General features: G+C 27.2%; 1 protein-coding gene across 7 annotated transcripts in view; it reads left to right on the forward strand.

Moving 5' to 3' along the window:
- The first annotated feature begins 2,621 nt into the window (after positions 1-2,621).
- Positions 2,622-18,922, forward strand: part of LOC127279690 (steroid hormone receptor ERR2) — an 82,609-nt gene continuing 66,308 nt past the window's right edge. For 2 of the 7 annotated variants that reach the window (XM_051302217.1, XM_051302224.1), the window contains exons 1-4: positions 2,622-2,801; positions 2,864-2,921; positions 3,424-3,537; positions 16,655-16,768. In XM_051302217.1, coding sequence (XP_051158174.1) covers positions 16,670-16,768 — 99 coding nt within the window. In that variant the 5' untranslated portion in view covers positions 2,622-2,801; positions 2,864-2,921; positions 3,424-3,537; positions 16,655-16,669. Of the gene's footprint in view, positions 2,802-2,863; positions 2,922-3,404; positions 3,538-11,608; positions 11,735-16,654; positions 16,769-18,922 lie in introns of those variants that run through there. The other 5 variants (XM_051302222.1, XM_051302223.1, XM_051302219.1 and 2 more) reach the window with 5 other exon arrangements.

Genomic DNA, 18,922 nt, shown 5'->3' on the forward strand with positions numbered 1-18,922 from the left:
GTAAATTATATAATAATAAAATGCTTGGTCTGTCCTTCTGTCCTAACTTGAAGTTGGCCTTTTCTGATTTCACGTGTTTTTTTGAATAGTAATCTTATGACGTGTCAAATTTTGACAATTCTTTTTCTTATTTTTGCCAAAGTTGTATAATTGTGTTTCCAAATTTCGGAATAAGTTTCTTTAAAATTCCAAATTCGAAAATTCAATTCACGAAGCTGAAGTACACAACGTTTACCAACGAAATTCTTTTTAAAGTTGTATATTGATTCAAAAATTGTACAAAAAATGTATGATGAGAAAAAAGATGCGCCAGGAAATTTCGTATAAGATAGTAATTTGAAAAACATTTATTTTTAAAAATTAATTTTTAAGGTACCAGGTGCCAACGAATACCTATTAAATATTAATTATAAAAACACAGGCCTCGAATCAACTTAAAGACACAAAAAAGTCGTTTTAGTCGATTTATATTCCAAAAAAAAGTGGATTTGTTTTTTATTTTAACAAAAATATTTTACAGATTTTTAAATAAAATTTTTTTTTTTTTTTAATAATAATCCTTTTCGAAGGGTTAAAATTGAAATTTTTAGAAATAATTAAATTTCAAAGATATTGTTAATTTTCAAACAATTATTAAATTTTCCAGAACTGAAAATAATTTATCAAACAATTTTTGGAAAACATTTTTTAAATTTAATTGAATTTTCAAAGATTTAAAATTGAGATTTTTGAAATTAATTGAAACTTTAAGTGTTTTGTAATTAAAATTTTAGATGATTTCACTAAAAATTTATTAGAAAATGCGGACAAAATACAATAATTTGAAAAATGGTTTCAGATAGTTGAATTTTCAAAGAATATTATTAAAATAGTTAAAAATAATTGAATTTCCTTAGAGTTATAATTGAAATTATTAAATTTCAAAAAAAAAAAAATTTCGATGTAAAATTTTAGAAATAATTAAATTTTAGATGCTTTTAAATTCAAATTATTGAAAATTCAATTAATTTTGAATTCCAATTTTTGAGAATAATGAAATTATATTTGATTTTAAATTGAAAATTTTTGGGAAATAATTGAATTTTAATTGAAATTTTGGATAATAATTTAATTGAAGTTCATTTTTGATTGAAAATTTGGATAATTAATTTTGAATAGAAATTTTAGAAAATAATTGAACTTTATTTCATTTTAAATTGAAAACTTGGTAAATAATTAAATTTTAATTGAAATTTTGGATAATAATTTAATTTAAGTTCATTTTTGATTGAAAATTTGGTTAATTAATTTTGAATAGAAATTTTAGAAAATAATTGAATTTTATTTCATTTTAAATTGAAAACTTGGTAAATAATTAAATTTTAAATTGAAAATTTTGTATAATTATTGGATTTTTAATTGATTTTGAATTAAAATTTTGGGTAATAATTGAATTTTAGTTTATTTTGAATTGAAATTTTTAAAAAATAATTAAATTTTATTGTGATATTTTTTTTTAAAAATTATAAACAATTGTTAAATTTCATAAAAATTTTAATTGAAAAATAATTTTGATATAATTGAATTTGTGATGTATTTCATTAAAATTATTAAAATTAATTAATGTAGTGAAGAATCATTTTAGTTTAAAATTTGTTAAATAATTTAATTGAAGAAGATATGATGAAGATCTACATTTTATACTAGAAAAATGTATTTTATTTACATTTTTTTCAAATGTTAAAAAAAATGTCGCATTTTATTAAAAGAAGTCGATAAAAGTCTTATTTTTGAAAAAAATCAGAAAAAGTCGTATAATCCGAGGCTTGTAAACATATAATTTTCATTATTATCATTTAATATGTAATAATATTCTAATAAATTAAATTATTATTGATAATATTAATCTTTAATTTCTTTATAACAAACAATTAAACACTCAATTTGGCGCGCTTGCGCGCGTTTAATTTTGCTAGTTACATATAATTAATTAAATATAATCGCATCAAAAAATTTATGGGTAAACCATTTGCCATAACCGCATAAACAGAAACTTAAAAACAGCGTCTGCTACATTTCAAATATCAGTGTCAAGAAAGTATGCGCAGAACACTGAAATTCGTCTGAATAGCAATGCACGAACGATAAGCCACGCCTTCTAGTGGCTTGTTTGTCACGCCGCATCTTTACAACGGAGTTTCCCCTCCTGGTTCTAGTCTTCTTGATTAAGGCCTTTCTCCAATAGGAACCTAAACTTTTGCGTTGCGTGACTGACGCGTTGATTTTAGCATTTGTTGCCAATAGCAACCGACGCAATGCATACGCAACGCAAGAGTTTAGGATCCTATTGGAGAAAGGCCTTTAACAAATAGCCAGTACTTACGCACTACCTATGCAGAGAGAGTCTTCCTTCATTGCCCTCAATTTCGCCGACATCCCCACCACCTGAGTTACTTCTCCTGTCTCTAGTCTTCTTGAGAAAAGGACACAAATATATCTCTGTTCTTTTTCAACTCATGCACATCGTTCGTGAAACTATTATGCGTGGACCCATATGATTTGCTATGACAACACGTGGGTTAGAAAAGGATAAAAAGTGTAGGTATATGCAGCCAAGACTGCACTGTGAGTTGAGTGTATGTATGTAACAGAAAAACACCAGTCTGTTTTCTTTTAATCAATAATTATAATAAAAGAGTGAATTTTTGTATGCAAATAGTTGGTGTATAATCAGACTCCAGAATATCATTTCAGAATATATAGAGAATAGGAGAGTGTAGGATAGAAAATAAAGAACTATATATATATATATATATAGGCATGTATGTATTTAATTTATGTGTATGCATGTTATGTATCAGAATAAAAAGTGTAAATTTTGCAGGCTGCGAAGAAAGATTAAATGATGTCATGAGTATTCACTACGTGAATACTCATATTAGGTTTGTTGTAATATATTTTTAAACCAAAATATGACGAATGACGTGAAAACTATATAAAGTGTTAGGAGATAAAATCAAAAGTTATTTAATAATCTTTCTGCATGTTAAGTGAATTTTATTTTTTAACATAAATACAAAGGAATATTTTTTCATCATAAAAGTTGCAATTTCATTCCGTAGAATCTTGTACGAATTATTTTTTTCATAGACTTGTTCCAGGTTTTGGTAAAACTAGTTCTTTAAAAATCATACATTCATTTTATAAATCTATTATATTCAGGAAGTAAATTATAGTTTATAAGTAAATTTTTTATTTTTCGATATGTTGTCTTTAATCTTGTGATGATAAAATGCGACACACATTTTCATTATCAAAGGGTTAAAACATTTTTCAAATAAACGTATGTAGTACACATTGCAATTTCAGAGGGATATTTTATGTTGACAAAATTTGTATTGGGACTGATGACTAGTCAATCAATTTTGATATATGTTTTTGTAGTTATATATCTTGAACGTGATTCTCCAAAAAATATTTAACTTCGGAAAGGGAACATCGAGTTAAACCTGAGACTCCGAGGTGGTCATAACAATAGTGTCAGATGAATGAAATGAGGTAAGCAATTGTTTTTAGTTTCTTTTTTTAATAAATAATTTTTGTGTTTTTGCGTTTGAAAAAAATAATGCCAAAGAGATGAATGTAAATTTAGAATATTTTCTTTTTTAATGTTTGTCAAGAAACAATAAAAATTCAAAACATGTTTTATTCATTAAAGTGCCGTCTAAAATTAATAATTTTCAAATGCAATGATACTGTAACATTGGACAATTTGTTTAGAACAAAAAAAGTAAGCGTCGGCAAGAGACGAGAATTTATTAATTAGATAAATGAACATAAATACATGTTTAATCTAAGGCAATTTTTTTAATATATATATAAATTGGCCTTTTTCAGGTGCACAGACAGACGATATTATTTATTATAAGTTTATAAAGAGTTATACAATATATGCTCTTTATATTCAATTTGAATAATTTTCTAAGTCGTATTCATTACTTTCCGGTATCAATCTTATTACACACTATGCTTGTCACATATATAATAAGTAGAATAGTCAGGTGTTTTATTATTTTTGTGTCTTAAATGAAAAAAAATATTGCATAATTTTTTCTACAGTAAATTTAAAAATTTGCAATTGCATAATTTTTCAGAATTATTTCTAACATTTGCTCTTCATCTTTTTCAAAGAAGGTTAAATTTTTTTTTATATTTATATTTCGAAAGGAAAAACCACTGGCACGTTGAAGTACGAATTTTCTGTCTTCATTTCATAAACAATTTGTTTCTTCAAAGAGATATGGAGTCTTTAAAATGAATGCAATGTGAATATTAAAACTTATATAGAAATTTCAGGTCCGTTAACCTGGCTTGTCCACATTGTCCGATCTGGATAAAACCTATTTGAAAATTAAGGGCTAATTTAAGGCTAATTTAATGCCCTAATGCCGAATTTAATGCTCGGCATTTTCTTTAAAAAACTTGTGGACAAGCTAGCTTAACATTAAGGTGGCTTGTCCACACAATGAAGGAGCACTCGTAGGAAGGCCTACTATAGGTCAAAATTTAGGGCTTTTTTAAGGCTCTTGAATGCTCTATTGTACAATTTAATGCCGGCATTATTTCGCGAATTATTTGCAAAAATTCAATTTTTACGTTATCTCAGTTTGTCCACATCATGAAGGAACACTCGTAGAAAGGTCTACTATGGATCAAAATTTAAGGCTTTTTTAAGGCACCTCAATGCTCTATTGCCGAATTTAATGCCGGCATTATTTCACGAATTATTTGCAAAAATTATGTTTAACATTACAAAAGTTTGTCCAAAAAACGAAGGAATACTCCTAGGAAGGTCTACTATAGGTCAAAATTTAGGGCTTTTTTAAGGCTCCGCAATGCTCTATTGACGAATTTAATGCCGGCATAATTTCGCGAATTATTTGCAAAAATTCAATTTTTACGTTATCTTAGTTTGTCGTTTACTAATTGAATTAGTAACAGTTATGACTAATTTGTAGTAAAAAAAACTACTAATTGCTAGTAGAAAACTACTAATTTATGGAGTAAGTCGTATTTTTTACTATTTCAAATTAGTAAGCCGATTTACGCTATGAATTAGTAGTTTTTTTTTACTAAAAATTAGTAAAAACTGTTACTAATTCAATTGGTAAACGAATACGCACTCTTTCATTAGTAGAAAACTACTAATTCAGATTTAGAGAGTAGGGTTCTCAACTAAGACTATTTAAATTTTTCAAAAACCACCCCTAAGTTCAAAAAAACATCTCCAATTATTAAAACTTGATTTAACCTAACAATAATCATATAGGACATAGGAGCTAAATTAGTGTTCTTCAATAGCACTAAATTAACTTTTTAAAAATGCACTCCCAAGCACCCCAACCATGTAACTGATAGAAAACCAAACACAAAACCTACCCTCAAATAATTCAAACTTAATATTTTCAAAAACAAGTACTTATGAATTTAGGGCTAATTTAGGGGTCTTAAATAGCACTAAATTAGATGTTCAAAAATGATCCACCAATTTCAAAAACTACCCCTGAGTACTTCAAACTCAGTTTTTACAAAAAACAAGTACTTTGGAATATAGGGCTAATTTAAGGCTCATTATTATAGCACTAAATTGCATTTTCACAAACGATCCACCAACTTCAAAAACTTCGCCTCAGTAGTTCAAAAATTTCTTTTACATTTTTTTATCGAAAATAACGATTTTTAATAAACAAATTAATTTTTTTAAACTGTGAAAGCTATTATTTTTACTTTTTTTTATTTTTACATACCTGAAAATAGTAAGAATATTTTGCAAAAAAAAATTTCGAGTAGTCATCCAAAAAGGGTAATCAGGTTATCAGTAAAACATTTTACAAAGTATTTTAGTAGTATTTCCATGTATGTAAATATAAAAAAAGTAAAACAACGGGTCTAAAGTTAAAAAAAATAATTTGTTTATAAAAAAATCGTTATTTTCTATAAAAAAATTCAAAACTAAATTTTTGAACTAGTCGGGGGTAGTTTTTAGGATTGGTAGATCATTTTTAAACAGCCAATACAGTGCTATTTACGAGCAATAAATAAGCAAGTAATTCTTAAGTGCTTATTTAAAAAAAAAATCGTTTAGACTTGCTAAGATAGTGTTAAATTTGGCATAAAAGCATTTTAGAGTTTTAAAAAAGCCCTAAATTTTGACACCTAGAAGACCTTCCTAAGAGTATTCCTTCAATGTGTGGACAAACTAATATAGCGATAAATTTGAATTTTTGCAATAATTTCGCGAAATTATGCCGGCACTAAATTTGGCAATAGAGCATTAAGGAGCTTTAAAAAAGCCCTAAATTTTGACCTACAGTAGACTTTCCTGTGAGTGCTCCTTCATTGTGTGGACAAACTGATATCAAGTAAAAATTAAATTTTTGCAAATATTTGGCGAAATTATGCCGGCATTAAATTCGTCAATAGAGCATTGCGGAGCATTAAAAAAACCCTAAATTTTGACCTATAGTAGACCTTCCTACGACTAATCCTTTGTTTTTGGACAAACTGTTGTAATGTAAAACTTGAATTTTTGCAAATAATTCGTGAAATAATGCCGGCATTAAATTCGGCAATGGAGCATTGAGGTGCCTTAAAAAAGCCTTAAATTTTGATCCATAGTAGACCTTTCTACGAGTGTTCCTTCATGATGTGGACAAACTGAGATAACGTAAAAATTGAATTTTTGCAAATAATTCGCGAAATAATGCCGGCATTAAATTGTACAATAGAGCATTCAAGAGCCTTAAAAAAGCCCTAAATTTTGACCTATAGTAGGCCTTCCTACGAGTGCTCCTTCATTGTGTGGACAAGCCACCTTAATGTTAAGCTAGCTTGTCCACAAGTTTTTTAAAGAAAATGCCGAGCATTAAATTCGGCATTAGGGCATTAAATTAGCCTTAAATTAGCCCTTAATTTTCAAATAGGTTTTATCCAGATCGGACAATGTGGACAAGCCAGGTTAACGGACCTGGAAATTTCATAACTAAACAACTCCAAAATTCACGTTTTTAAATATTTTTGAACATTTAATCACCAATAAGTTTGTAATATTTGATAGTAAAAGATTCACAAATAGATCAATTCATTTGTTTTTAAATATTATATAAGTTAGTTATGATAATTTTAAAGTTAAATAATTTTTTTAACAACAATGCAAGACTTGTTTTTAAAAATTTTTGATTTTTAAAATGTCAATAACACTGCAACAGAATTTAATTTTTTTTTGTTTCTGAAACTGCATTGGGTGATTCTTATATGTTTTTTTTTGACGCTGAACACGAATCCGTAATCAGAATTTCTTCATCACCCTAAGTTTTTAAGAAATTTAACTTAGAAAATTGAAAAAATGCCGTTTTTAGGGTAATTTTTGATTATTTATAACGGCACAAAATTTTTTTTGAAGTTTTCGTGATATGCATTTGAAAGCTAATATCTTCGTCAACAATTTGCAATTTAGAACATTTAAAAATATTTATTTTTGTATGGGGTCAATCCATTATATTTCGACTGAAGTCGTTGCTGACTAATTTTTAAAAATTATAAAACTTTGCAGGAATGATTTTGAAGTTATCAAGATCACGAAATGAAAAGAATTTTTATTAAAAATTGAATTATTTATTGTAAAATATGAATTTAAAGTATATGAGGTGCTGAATACTGTCAATTTTTTAGCCATTAGAAAATATACAAAAAAACAGAATTTATCATAAAAATAAAAAAAAATTATTAGAATTTATTAAGAATGAATAATTTTATCATTATCAATTGATATAATTATTTAAAGATGTTAAATAATATATAAAATATGATTTTCAAGTGCAGCTGTCAAATAACCTAAACCCTTGTCAATATAGCCTAAAAAATACGAAATTTTTAATCCGCTTTATCTTCGAAAATAGCTTCGGAACCAACACGAAATTTTTAGAGTACGTATATTTAGTGTCCATTTAAATAATTTTCGAAACTACATATTTTCTTTTTCATTTTTCTCCAAAAAAGTTATTGACTTTCAAAAATAGTGAAAATGAACAAAGTGGTTATTTTATTTAAAAAATTTTTTATACTTACGAAGAAAAAACAAGAAAAAATTCTAAAAGTTTATGACAAGAAAAGGCTAAAGCCTGCATTGCACGGCATACAAAAAAGCACGTTTTGAGAAAAACGCGTTTAAAGTTTTCGATACAAAATGTAGGGTTTTAACTATTGCACTAAAACCAAGATTTACTATCACTTGCTAATAATGCTTGCTACTGAAAATTAATAAAATTATATTGACAAGAAACCGAAAGAATAGAGAGATCTCGTGCTCATCGTTAACTACATTTGGTATCATCTTAAGTGCTAAACTTATGTATGCTATAGACATTCATACATCTAATTATACATTAGTAATGTAGAATCATGTTCTACAAATAGTAAACTAATTTTTGAAGCAAAAAAAAATTGTAAAAAAATTTTTTTCTACACGAGTGTCCCACCTAATGAACATGAAGAAAATTAATTCCACGCATTAGTTGTTGATTTATAAAAATTTATAAATTTCCGTAAGGCAAAATAATAAATACATAATCCTAACTCGCTATAACTAGGTACTGCTACCATATATGTTCACATACACACAAACACACACTGTTAGAACGTGCGCGCGGAGTTTGTGCGCTTCTCTCTTACAGCAGAGTTCTGGAATTCTTCCGGAATTGTAAACGTAGGTATTCCGATTAAGGCGATTGTAAATATTCCGTCAAAAAAAAGTAATTTCTACGGGAGAAGTTCTAGACTTTTCCAGGAATTTAATTTTATTGATCAGTTTAAACACTTACGGATACAGCTCCGGAATTCTTTCAGAACAGTTAGATAGATTTTACGTAATATTCATGAAAATTTCAGGAATTATGCACAAATCTACGATTTCAGAACAAATTCGAGAATTCTTACGGATTTTTTTTTCCGTGTGTTAGTTGGAACGAATAGCTAAAAACTGATTTTATTTTGAATATTGTTATATATAATATGTATATTTCAAGTCTTGCACGTAAAAATTAAGTGTATATGATGTATTCCACGCCAAATTGTAAGTCCATCTGCAATTGCATCTCCGATTTTTTTGATATTTTTTTTTCTTTTAGTTCTGAGACTACATTCCATGAATTTTTACAAATTTTTTTAGCAAGCTGTTTTCGAGTTATGGAATTTTTAAAATTGGAGAATTTTTATGACTTTTAATTTTTGAATGCTCATAACTTCCTTAAAAATGCATCAATTTTAAAAGTATTTTTTTTTCAAAATGTGTGTTTTTAAACGAACTTTTCAAAAAAAATCAAAAATTTTTTTAAAATGATATTACTATCAAATTTTTGAGTTTTGATGGTAAAAAGTCATTTTTCTCATTTGACGTACTGACCGATTTTTTTCAAAATTTTTTCAAAAAAACTACTTTTTAAGAAAATTTTAGGCCTAGGCCGATAATAGGCAAACGATTTTTACAATATTTTCGGAATTTTTCAAAAATTTTTGAATTTTTTAAAAATATTTTTGGTTTTTTTTTATACTACGTAAGGAAGAGTCGGTAGTGACACGTTTTGTTTTTTTGTCATAGCACTCACATTTTCAAGAACATCAAGTCTGTATATATATCCATAGACAGGTGTGACTCTATACTGCAAATTTAACTTATACAGTTACAGAACAGATATTGGAAAAGAAAGTTATTACCGATTTACGATAATGTCTCGCGACTACCAACATAAAAAATCGTCCGTAGTGGTGAGACACTATCTTAAAATCAGAGTCTTTATCGTTCAAACGTAACAAAAACAAAGGAATCAAAGAGAAAGAGTATAATAATTGATGCCTTTAAATCATAATATTGTTTCATTCAATCATAAAATACAGGCAAATATTTTTTTGATTGTGAGCCGCTAATCCATGTCACAGTTATTAAAAACAAATAAGCTTTTCTTCCTGTTCATCTTTTTCAATTTAAACTATAGTTATGAAAAATATTGTTGACAAAACGTACAAAAATTATATCAAATTCATTAGGACATGTACAATATTATTAGATATAAAAAAGCCACTGCCGACAACAAGTGTCTCGCCAATGCGGAAACAGCATTTTTCGGTAATGATGATGTACAATCCTATGCATCGAACAATAATTCATAGTGCTCTGGAAATTTTGAAGGAAACTTAAATACTAAAGACTCAAAACATTTAACCCTTCAGAAAATTCCGGAAATTTTTATATATTATCACTTATACCGATGGGAAATAAAACTTTTAAAATATCTTGAAACTGTTATTAATAGTATAGCGATATTTCGTACATCAAAAACGTATGTATCATATTGAAAAGTTAAAGCACAATAAAACTTGACTTTCAGACCAGAAGTGCCAGCACAGTCAGTTCAGCTGTCTGAAATATCCTAATGTCTCGCCACACCGGCTGTCTCGCCACTGCGGACAACGCCTTACTATTATGTATTTTGATGCGCTGATTACGAAAATGTATTTTAATAAGATCTATAACTTTTATTTGACCTTTTTTTTTAATTATGCATATTTTACACAATAAACGAAAAAAACCATAAATTCTGGGACTTTTTTGTTTTTCACCATAAAAATCAAATTTTTGGGTATTGTTAGTATGATTTTCGTAATCAGCACATCAAAATACATAAATGTACGTAGTATAAAAAAAACCAAAAATATTTTTAAAATATTCAAAAATTTTTGAAAAATTCCGAAAATATTGTAAAAATTGTTTGCCCATTGTTTTGCCTAGGCTTAAAAGTTTTGTAAAAAGAAGTAGTTTTTTTGAAAAAATTTTGAAAAAAGTCGATCAGTACGTCAAATGAGGAAAATGACTTTTTACCATTAAAACTCAAAAATTTGTTAGTAATATCGTTTTAAAAAAATTTTCGATTTTTTTTTTGAAAAGTTCGTTTGTACACATTTTAAAAAAAAATACTTTTAAAATTGATGCATTTTTGAGGATGTTATGAGCATTCAAAAATTAAAAGTCATGAAAATTCTCCAATTTTTAAAATTCTATAACTCGAAAACGACTTGCTAAAAAAATTTAAAAAAATTCATGGAATCTAGTCTCTGTTAGTACTAAAAGAAAAAAAAAATCGGAGATGCAATTGCAGATAGACTTACACTTTGGCATGGAATACATCATATATATGCAGTTATTTTTTCATGTAAAAGATTTTACTTATTAAAATTTAGACTGTAGTACGTAATAAAATAACACTGTGCGACAAAATTTTAAAAAAGTTTTGTTTGAGTGACTTTTTTTATTGTTTTCCTTAAAACTACATAAAATATGAAAAAAATATTCTTATTTTACCTTCAAAGTACTAATTAAGAGTTTTTGTTTAATGTTAAGTTTTTGCAATTTTTGCAGTTTTCGATGTTTAATTAATCGGTTTTAGCTATTAGTTTACGAATAATAAAATTAATTAATTTGAACATAATTTTTTTTTTAAATTTAGACGAATAAAAAAAATTCACTTACAAAAGACACTTTAGCTTAAAAATGAATATTCTTTTTAATTTTTTTCAGAAGTATCCTCACGCATTAAGTTCCATATATAGTCGCCCATCATAGTGGTCCCATGCACGGTGGTCATGAAGCCAGAAAGTTCCGACCATAAATGACGAGCAAATCGGCAACCGTTGAAGTTTTAAGGTAGGTTTGGTATTACAAATCCGTTTGAATTGATATCCTTGCTGATCGTTTAAGCGAGCTACCGCGAAATTAGTTCCAAATGTTGAAATTTAGAGTTTAATTTTTTATAAAATGCAACCTAACACAAAAGATTGTTATAAATATTAGTATATACATGCTTTTAAATGTATAAATATAAACACCTTAACATATTTGTGTACATAGTGCTTTATACTTATGTACATTGATATTTTATATTATAAATATTTACGAAAATTGACTATATTTTATGAAAATAATTGTTTTTTAAGTTTATATCTTTCTTTATTGTATTATATTATTCTATTATTGTACATCTGTTAATTAATTTCGAATTTCAAAATGCATTATTTATTCAAAAGTAAGTACGCTTACAAGATTTATCAGATTATGGATATTGATATTTTAACATTTTTATGTGTGTACATCCTAAAGCAGGGTTTCTACTAATTTCGTTCAATAAAATTCCCGGTTTTTCATAATTTTTACCGATTTATTTTTTCTTGTCAAATTTAAATTTGATAATTTGTAAATTTTTGCAACAGTTATGAAAATCGATATTTTTTATAAAATTAGAATTTTTGTTTTTACTTTAAATTTTACATAATCCGATGGAGATTTCATTCTAATAAATTAACAACTTCCCAGTCAAAAATCTTACGTGATATGAAGTTGAGTAAAAAGTTGATAGATGTACAATAAAAGAATAATATAATACAATAAAGAAAGATATAACCCGTGTGGAAAAGTGATGTGGGCCCCCAGCGGGGGCCCTTATGGATCGCCCTCATGCCATGAGGGCCGCATATGGATGATCCATAGGGGCCCCTCATGGAAACGACATGCTCATCGATGAGGGCGCCCGCATGGGCGATCCATGAGGGTGCCCCTACGGGCGCCCTTATGGGCCCTCACGTTTGCCCTCATCTTGCCCTCAAGTTTGCCATAATGTTTTTTAATCAATAATATTAATAATAAAAGTTAATTAATAATAAATAAGCTTAAATTATGAATAAATAACATATTTATTTAATAATTATTCAATTTTAAATTAAATTCTTACTCAAATTGAATTTATTAATTAACGTTCCAATTAATTAACTGTCGGATATAATTAAAAGTAATAATAAATTAATTAATTAAAAAATTAAAAAATATGTAATTTATGCATACTATTAACGGATATTTTCATTTTTCAATTAATTCATACATAGAATTAATGATTAAACGTAAATCTGAGAAATAAATAAATCTAACGCATGGGGGGAATCGAACCTACGACCTACGGACTATGAGTCTAACGCTTTACCAACTACGCTACGCACGCTACTTCAAAACGAATGCTAACTTCTTGATGCTATTTAAACTTCAAAAATACCTAACAAAGAAAAGTGCTTAACATCATTTAGTTAAACTTAAGATATTAAATTATATTTTCCAATCAAATGCAATTTATAAAATATATTTAATTATATGCTTTATGATTATTATCATGAATCATCTCAGGTGAATTTTCAAAAAAGTGTAAATATATTTTTATTAAAAACGCGTTTTTCGTTGTTTTGAATCATTGGAAACATTCATTTTTTGTTGATAAAAAAATATTTGATTTTTGGACTTAGAAAATTTTGCTAATCGATCATGAGGGCGATCCATGCGGGCCCCTACGGTGGCCCTCATCTATTTTGCCATAAGTGTGAGTGTTATTTTCAAAAAAGTGTAAATATATTTTTATTAAAAACGCGTTTTTCGTTGTTCTGAATCATTATAAACATTAATTTTTTGGTGATAAAAAAATATTTGATTTTTGGACTTAGAAAATTTTGCTAATCGATCATGAGGGCGATCCATGCGGGGCCCCTACGGTGCCCCTCATGGATTCGCCATATGGATCAGCCCTCATGGGCCCCCGCCGGGGGCCCCGAACTCTTGAGGGCAAGATCGTGGCTTTTTCCACACGGGAAACTTAAAAAACAATTATTTTCATAAAATATAGTCAATTTTCGTAAATATTTATAATATAACTAGCTTTCGGACCCGCCTTTGGCGGTTTCCGAAATCTAGTGGTGCGCCACCGAAAGTATTTCGTAACAACAGTATTTTTTAACAAAACCTTCTATATATTCGAATTTTTTAAAAATTTGAAATCAATAAAAACTTTCAAACATACATATACTGAAAAACTAATATTATTTCTTTGAAATATTTTATTTTAAATCAATAATTTTTACATTGCTCAAAATTTAAAATTTCAAGATTGTTTCCAAGATGCACCACGTGGAGGTAACCACCCAAGTACGAAAATCTACACGGCCCAATACTGGCCCAGTATTGTAAAAATTAAAAAAACTATAATTATTAATTAATTAAATAATTAATTAATTATACATTTATAATATAAGTCCTCACAGAAAGCGCAATTCTTTAAACATTTGAAAAATTTCTAATGGTCGCGAAAAGCGAACTCGCAATCTAACGCATTGAAGTCTAACACGCTAACCACTACACTATACGCGAATATGGGAATTTCAACACAAAAATGTTTTGATAAGCTGCATTTGAAGAAAATTTCAGCCGTTAATGTGACATTACTGGGCCAAGATTCGTTCCAACTTTGGAAAAAATGTCTTGTAAAAATAAATTCAACATTTCAGCCGCCAATCGGCCAATAATGACCCACTAATGGGGCAGAGTTCGTCTCAATTATGGAAAATTAGAATTATCAAGTACTGGTGCCAATATTGGTTCAGAAATTTGACGGAGTTCGGCCAAATTATGGCAAATTGGAGTTACCGAGAATCGCTGCCAATATTAAACCAGTAATGGGACAAATTTATCGCCAGTACTGGCCCAGTAACGTTTGCCGTATTTCGGCAGACATTACTGGGACAATGTTGGGCCGTATTGGCATTTCGCAATTGGGCAATAGTGCATCACAAAATTTTTTCTTTTAAATTTTATTATTTTTATTTTATTTTCTTTTAATGTTTATTTTAATCTGAGACTTTTTTATTTTTCAAATGCAAATAAACATGCTTCAATGTTGACATTTCATATTCAACGTATTCAATGTTTATTTTAATAGTTACGATATCAACATTTTTTGAAACTTTTTTTTATAATTATTATTTAATATTATTTATTATTTTAATTTAATATTATTTTTTTGGTATTTTATAGTACATATCTACACACATTAATAAAATATTTTCATTTTTGCTTACAAAAAAGGAGTAATTAAAATGAGTAATAACAAAAATAAATAACATAAAAACTTTTTAAAAATTTTTATTGCAAATTTTTATTTTCGTATATAATAAATTTTATAATTCTAATAAACAATTGTGAATCAAGGATTATATACGTTAATTTTATGAAATTTTAAATTACAATCAAAAAAATATTAATTTTACAAGTTTGTGAAATTTGAAATCTTTAAAATTCTTTGGATATACCAGTAATTACGTCAAAAATATGTTAAAATGCTGTACAATGGCACTGAAAAAATAGATATATAAAATTTAGTAACAATCTATCAAAAAATGAAAAATTTTAAAGTTTTTGATTTTTAGTATTTTTCAAAAAAGGAACGTATTTCCCGTTCTATTAAATATTTTTGAGTTCTGTAAATTTAGAATTTTAAGTTGGACCTATATACACAAATATGTTTAAGTGTTTATATTTATGCATTTAAAAGCATGTATATACTAATATATATAACAATCTTTTGTGTTAAGTTGCATTTTATAAAATATTAAAGTCTAAAATTCAACCTTTGGGACTGATTTTATGATATCTCGCTTAAACGATTAGCTAGAATTTTAATTCAAACGGATTTGTAATGCCAAACTTACCTTAAAACATCTCCATTTGCAGATTTGCTCGTCATTTTTGGTCGGAACTTTCAGGCTTCCTGACCACCGTGCATGATCCCTGGTAATAAATTCGCTTGAAATTTGCTACTCGGGGGTTTTTAGGGTCGCTGATTACGAAAATAAAGTATAATTTAAAAAATTCAAAATAGCGGATCCAGTATGGCAACAGAAAATTTTTTTTGGTAGCCATATTAGATCCGCCATTTTGAATTTTAAAAAACTGACTTCGGATTCGTAATCAGCGAGCCATAAAACCCTTAAGTAGCAAATCTCAAGGGGATTTATTAGTTTTAAAAAATTTTTGTTTTGAACCCTCTTGCCCTTCTAAAAGGGTGATTTTCACCCTTAGAATCGAAATTTTGCCGTTTTAAAAAAATTTCTTTTCTTTTATACTTCTATGAAATTTTTGTACTTTCATTCAATTTAGTTACTATCACTTGGGTAGTTTTATTTCTGAGAAGGAAAAAGTTGTGTAGCAATGAAAATAAAAGACTAATTCACAAACTTAGTTACAGAATCTAATTAATAGATAGAAAATATGAAAAATAATATAAAACACGAAAAAATCTTTTGTAGTTCTACGACTTTGAAATATCCTAAAATACGTGTTTTTGAGACCTTTAAACGCATAAAAAAAGTAAAAGTGTAGTAATATCAGCAAATCCAGTAAATGGTATTCTTATTTTAATTAGTTTTAGCGAAAAAAAACAAAAAAATTAACTTAAACATTTTTTTGTTGCACAGTATAAATAATTATTAGAATGTATTTAACTTCTATTTCTGTTTTATTTTTATGTAATCCGATACCCAAAACTAATGTTTCCTATAATTTATTTTTATTGTGATTAAATCATTCTTTTTCTGATTTCCTAGCTTAAAGAAAACACAAGTTTTACTATTCTTACAAAACTGATATTAATCTTAAAATATTTTTAAAAAACTTAGTTTTCGAATTAAAAAATTCTACACATATTTCAAGTAATTATTGAAACTTTCATAAACAAAGTTTTTTTTTTATTTTATGTAGACACTTTGAAAGAAAATGGATTTACCAGATTATGGAGGTGGCTGTGGTAGAAGTCCCGAAAGCCCAGAAGTGCATCACTGCTCTTCAACTACACAACCGTTGGGAATATCAGAGGTAAAGGAACGTTCACATATGTCATCTCGCTTTAAGGGATAGGAAAAGGGGCCTTTACTTAACGTAACACAATGTGTTACTCTCATAAAAATTCCTTGACAAGGGGAAGGGGGGTCTAAAATGTGGAAAAATTGCGTGACGTCATATGTGAACATTCCCTAATAAAGGTTTTTATTAAATTTTTGAATAAATAATACGACTTAATAGGTATTTTTAAAAATTACTTTTTAATTTTAAGGGGGCAATCGCAGTTGTAGCGCCAAAAAATAGACCCTTTTTTATGAATTTTTTTCTTGTACACCATTAAATTTTTTCAAGATATCGATTTATTATTTAAAAGTACATATATTGAACATGAATTTTAAAAAAAGTTAAAAATATTAAATATTTTTAAAGTTATATCATGTTAAAGTGATGTCTTTTTAAAAAACATGCTTTGCGGTGACCACGACTATGGAAATCTGGCTCATCTGAAATCAAAAATTCAAACGGATTTATATTTATTGAAAGATTATCTAATCCTTGACGGAGCGATTTAAAAAAAAAATTTTTTGACAAAATGTCGACCTGTCAAAGTTTAACTTTCGATTTTCGTCAAAAAAATTGGTCGTTTTTCAGCTTGAAAAAGAAAAGTTTTGCATAAAAAAAATCCTTCGATCAAGGACTAGATTATTATGTATTGAAAAAGTATGTCACCGACTTCAAAAATGTAGTTTTGAGAAAAACGTGTTTAAAGTTTTAACTTACTTTTACATCTCATTCAATTTTCACCGGATTATCATAAAAATTTGTAGACATATTTCTGAAAACATATACTTTAAGAAAATGCAAAGAAAGAAAAATCGATTTTTTGAAAGTTATAACTGCGATTGCCCTCTTAAGATGCAGAAAATTGAAGTCAGAAATATTTTATTATTTTTTAATACATTTTTATATAATTTAATTCATCACAGAAACATTTTGCACGATAAACTTAATAGTTTTTACGAATTACTAGCAGGATTTTTGTTTCCTAAACAGAATATCCTGAAAAATTATTTAAAAGTTCATTAGAGAGGATGTCAAAGGATTTTTGATGCCACTGATTATGCATTTGATAACATTTAAAAAATTCAAAATGTCGGACAGTTCTAAAAAAAAATTATTAGATTATTATTAGAACCTTTGTACTAAGGTTTTACCAGAATCATCTTAGGTCGCTGCTAACGAATTTAATGACAGATTTTTAAATTTCAAAATAACGGATATAATACGATAGACAATTTGTTTTTAATCCTTAATATACATATACATTTGGATGATCAGAGCAATTTTGATGAAACCTTCTGAATATGTTCCTTTATATTTATATACAAAATGAAAGCTCACAAAGAGTTTTTCAAAAAATTTTAATAAATGTCTCTAATTTAATTCTTTTGTTACTTTTTTAAAAAAGCCATGTAACTATTTCTACCATGCTACTATTTCCAAAAAAATGCCACTAATGACACTGTTTTTGTAAAAAGGTCCTCTGAAGACACTATTTTCTACTCTGATGTTCAATAAGTCAGTAAATGTATGCTTTCTGTACATTTGCAATGAGATCATACTCAGTCATGTAATAGAACTTAAACTTAAATTATTACATTTTTAAGTACATAACATATTTTATTTTAATGATTTAAATAGTTAATATACAAAATAGTTCTTTATAAAATTTAGTTATGTAAATCAACATTATTCAGTTATTACATTTTTAAGGGGAAAAACTCGTGTAAATGCACGTTTTTTCAGGAATTTTTTTTAAAAAGTGGTTAAGTTTATTGAATTAAAGTAAAGCATGCCTTGAAGTACACAATATAAGCTTTATAAAAAAAAATTGTATTAAAAAATATTACAAAATGGAGGCGTTACAGGCGTTTGATCTTGCATCTTTGATTTTGCGCCGTGCAGCCTACAGGTCACAAATCTCGACTAAAATTAAAAATCAAAATTTTTGCCTTTAAAATACGGAAATACGCTTTGCATGACGAAGATAAAACTAAAAAAAATTTTTTTTTGAAAATTTGGGACCATTTTGAAAAAAAATCACTTTTTTTAAATAAATAATGTTCATAAACAATTGTTAACAAATTTTTTCTAAAAAAAGGAGCTCGTCATGCAATAGCCAGTAAG

The sequence above is a fragment of the Leptopilina boulardi genome, unplaced genomic scaffold, assembly GCF_019393585.1.
Source record: "Leptopilina boulardi isolate dan_hultmark-lab unplaced genomic scaffold, ZJU_Lbou_2.1 LbouV2_222, whole genome shotgun sequence".
NCBI lineage: Eukaryota > Metazoa > Arthropoda > Insecta > Hymenoptera > Figitidae > Leptopilina > Leptopilina boulardi.